The sequence below is a fragment of the Clytia hemisphaerica genome, unplaced genomic scaffold (genome assembly GCF_902728285.1).
Source record: "Clytia hemisphaerica strain Z4C2 unplaced genomic scaffold, Clytia hemisphaerica genome assembly, whole genome shotgun sequence".
In the NCBI taxonomy this organism is placed as follows: Eukaryota; Metazoa; Cnidaria; class Hydrozoa; order Leptothecata; family Clytiidae; genus Clytia; species Clytia hemisphaerica.
In genome coordinates this window covers 1-1269 of record NW_027103856.1, presented here as the reverse complement: position 1 = coordinate 1269, position 1269 = coordinate 1, and the positions used below count along the sequence as shown (strand labels likewise).

General features: G+C 35.0%; 1 protein-coding gene across 1 annotated transcript; it reads left to right on the top strand.

Moving 5' to 3' along the window:
• Nucleotides 1-51: 51 nt before the first annotated feature.
• On the top strand, nucleotides 52-399 carry LOC136808282 (uncharacterized). Its single transcript, XM_067064817.1, has one exon. It carries the CDS (start codon nucleotides 52-54, stop codon nucleotides 397-399), a length of 348 nt encoding a protein of 115 aa, XP_066920918.1.
• The last annotated feature ends 870 nt before the right edge of the window (nucleotides 400-1269 follow it).

Here is a 1269-nt window from a genome sequence, read left to right as displayed (position 1 = left end):
TGGGCAGTCACGGTTGATGACTGTAGCAGGCTTATTCGAAATGACAACGCGATGGTTCGTTGGATCTGTTCAACTCGTCTGGCTGATAGGATTTCGATGACCAAGCTTAGAGAAAGACTTGGTATTCCATGTATTGAAGACTTAGTTTCCCAAGGTAGACTTCGTTGGTTCGGTCATGTGCAGCGTATGCACGACAACTGTTGGCAAAAAAAGATGCTCACTCATGTAGTGCAAGGGAAATATGTTGGCAGACCAAAAAAGAGATGGTCGGACAATATCAATGCGGACATGAAGTCCTTCAATGTCAACATCGACCTGACAAACGATCGCATTGCATGGCGTACGGCCATCAAGAGAGGAAGGCGTCCAACCCCAGCTGCTGGGAACAACGGACGTTAAACCGTGCAGTAAGTAAGTAGTAAGTAAGATGTTTGTTTTTGCTTACAAAGTCTTGAATATGAAAGAATATTTCAAGAGCATGAAATTTGTTTCTAAACATCTTTTTTATAAGAAACAAACGACTAATTTTAATAGATCGTCACTATTTGTGTTTAATGGTCCCGTCACGTAGATATCAATTATAAATGTGTTAAATACATAACCAGGTAGGTCCATAAAAGTATTACTTGTTAAATTTGGTTCATTAATATAATTAACTACAGGCAGTCAGTACCTTTAGCCAAATTAGGAAAATTTTTCTTACTTTTACTAGCTTATTCCTAATTAGGAATCTTATTCCTAATTAGGAAGAAAAAAATTCCTAATTAGGAATATGAAGCAAATACCTAGATTTTCTCCAAAAATAGAAAAAATCGCACGTTAAAATTTAAAAAGTAATTCATAAGATTCTTACCATTCTATTTAGGTGGGAAAGAAAGATTGAGTTCTTGATTTGCTCGGGGGATCGAGCTATAATTCCTAGAAAAAACTTCACTTCTCCTGCTGTAAATTGACATCTTATTTATAAAACGCGGGAAACTCACTTTCTGTTTTTCTTCGTGATAATAAAAACGGCAGTTCGTTTAATTCCTAATTTGGAATTATTTTTTTGGGGCGTTAATAATTCCACCATCCGCAAATGAAATTTTTCAATTTTTTGCACAGTTATCATATTTGGTATACCAAATCTATTGGTCATACTTGGAATTTGGGAATGTAGCTCGTTTCAGAGATATTAAAACTTTTAAATATTTCTTCCTAATTAGAAATTTTTTTCTTCCTAATTAGTAAGAAAAATGTTCCTAATTTGGCTAAAGGTACTGACTGACA

What these genes read in the sequence shown, in the direction of transcription:
- LOC136808282 (XM_067064817.1), top strand. Translation starts at nt 52, where the DNA reads ATGGTTCGTTGGATCTGTTCAACTCGTCTGGCTGATAGGATTTCGATG.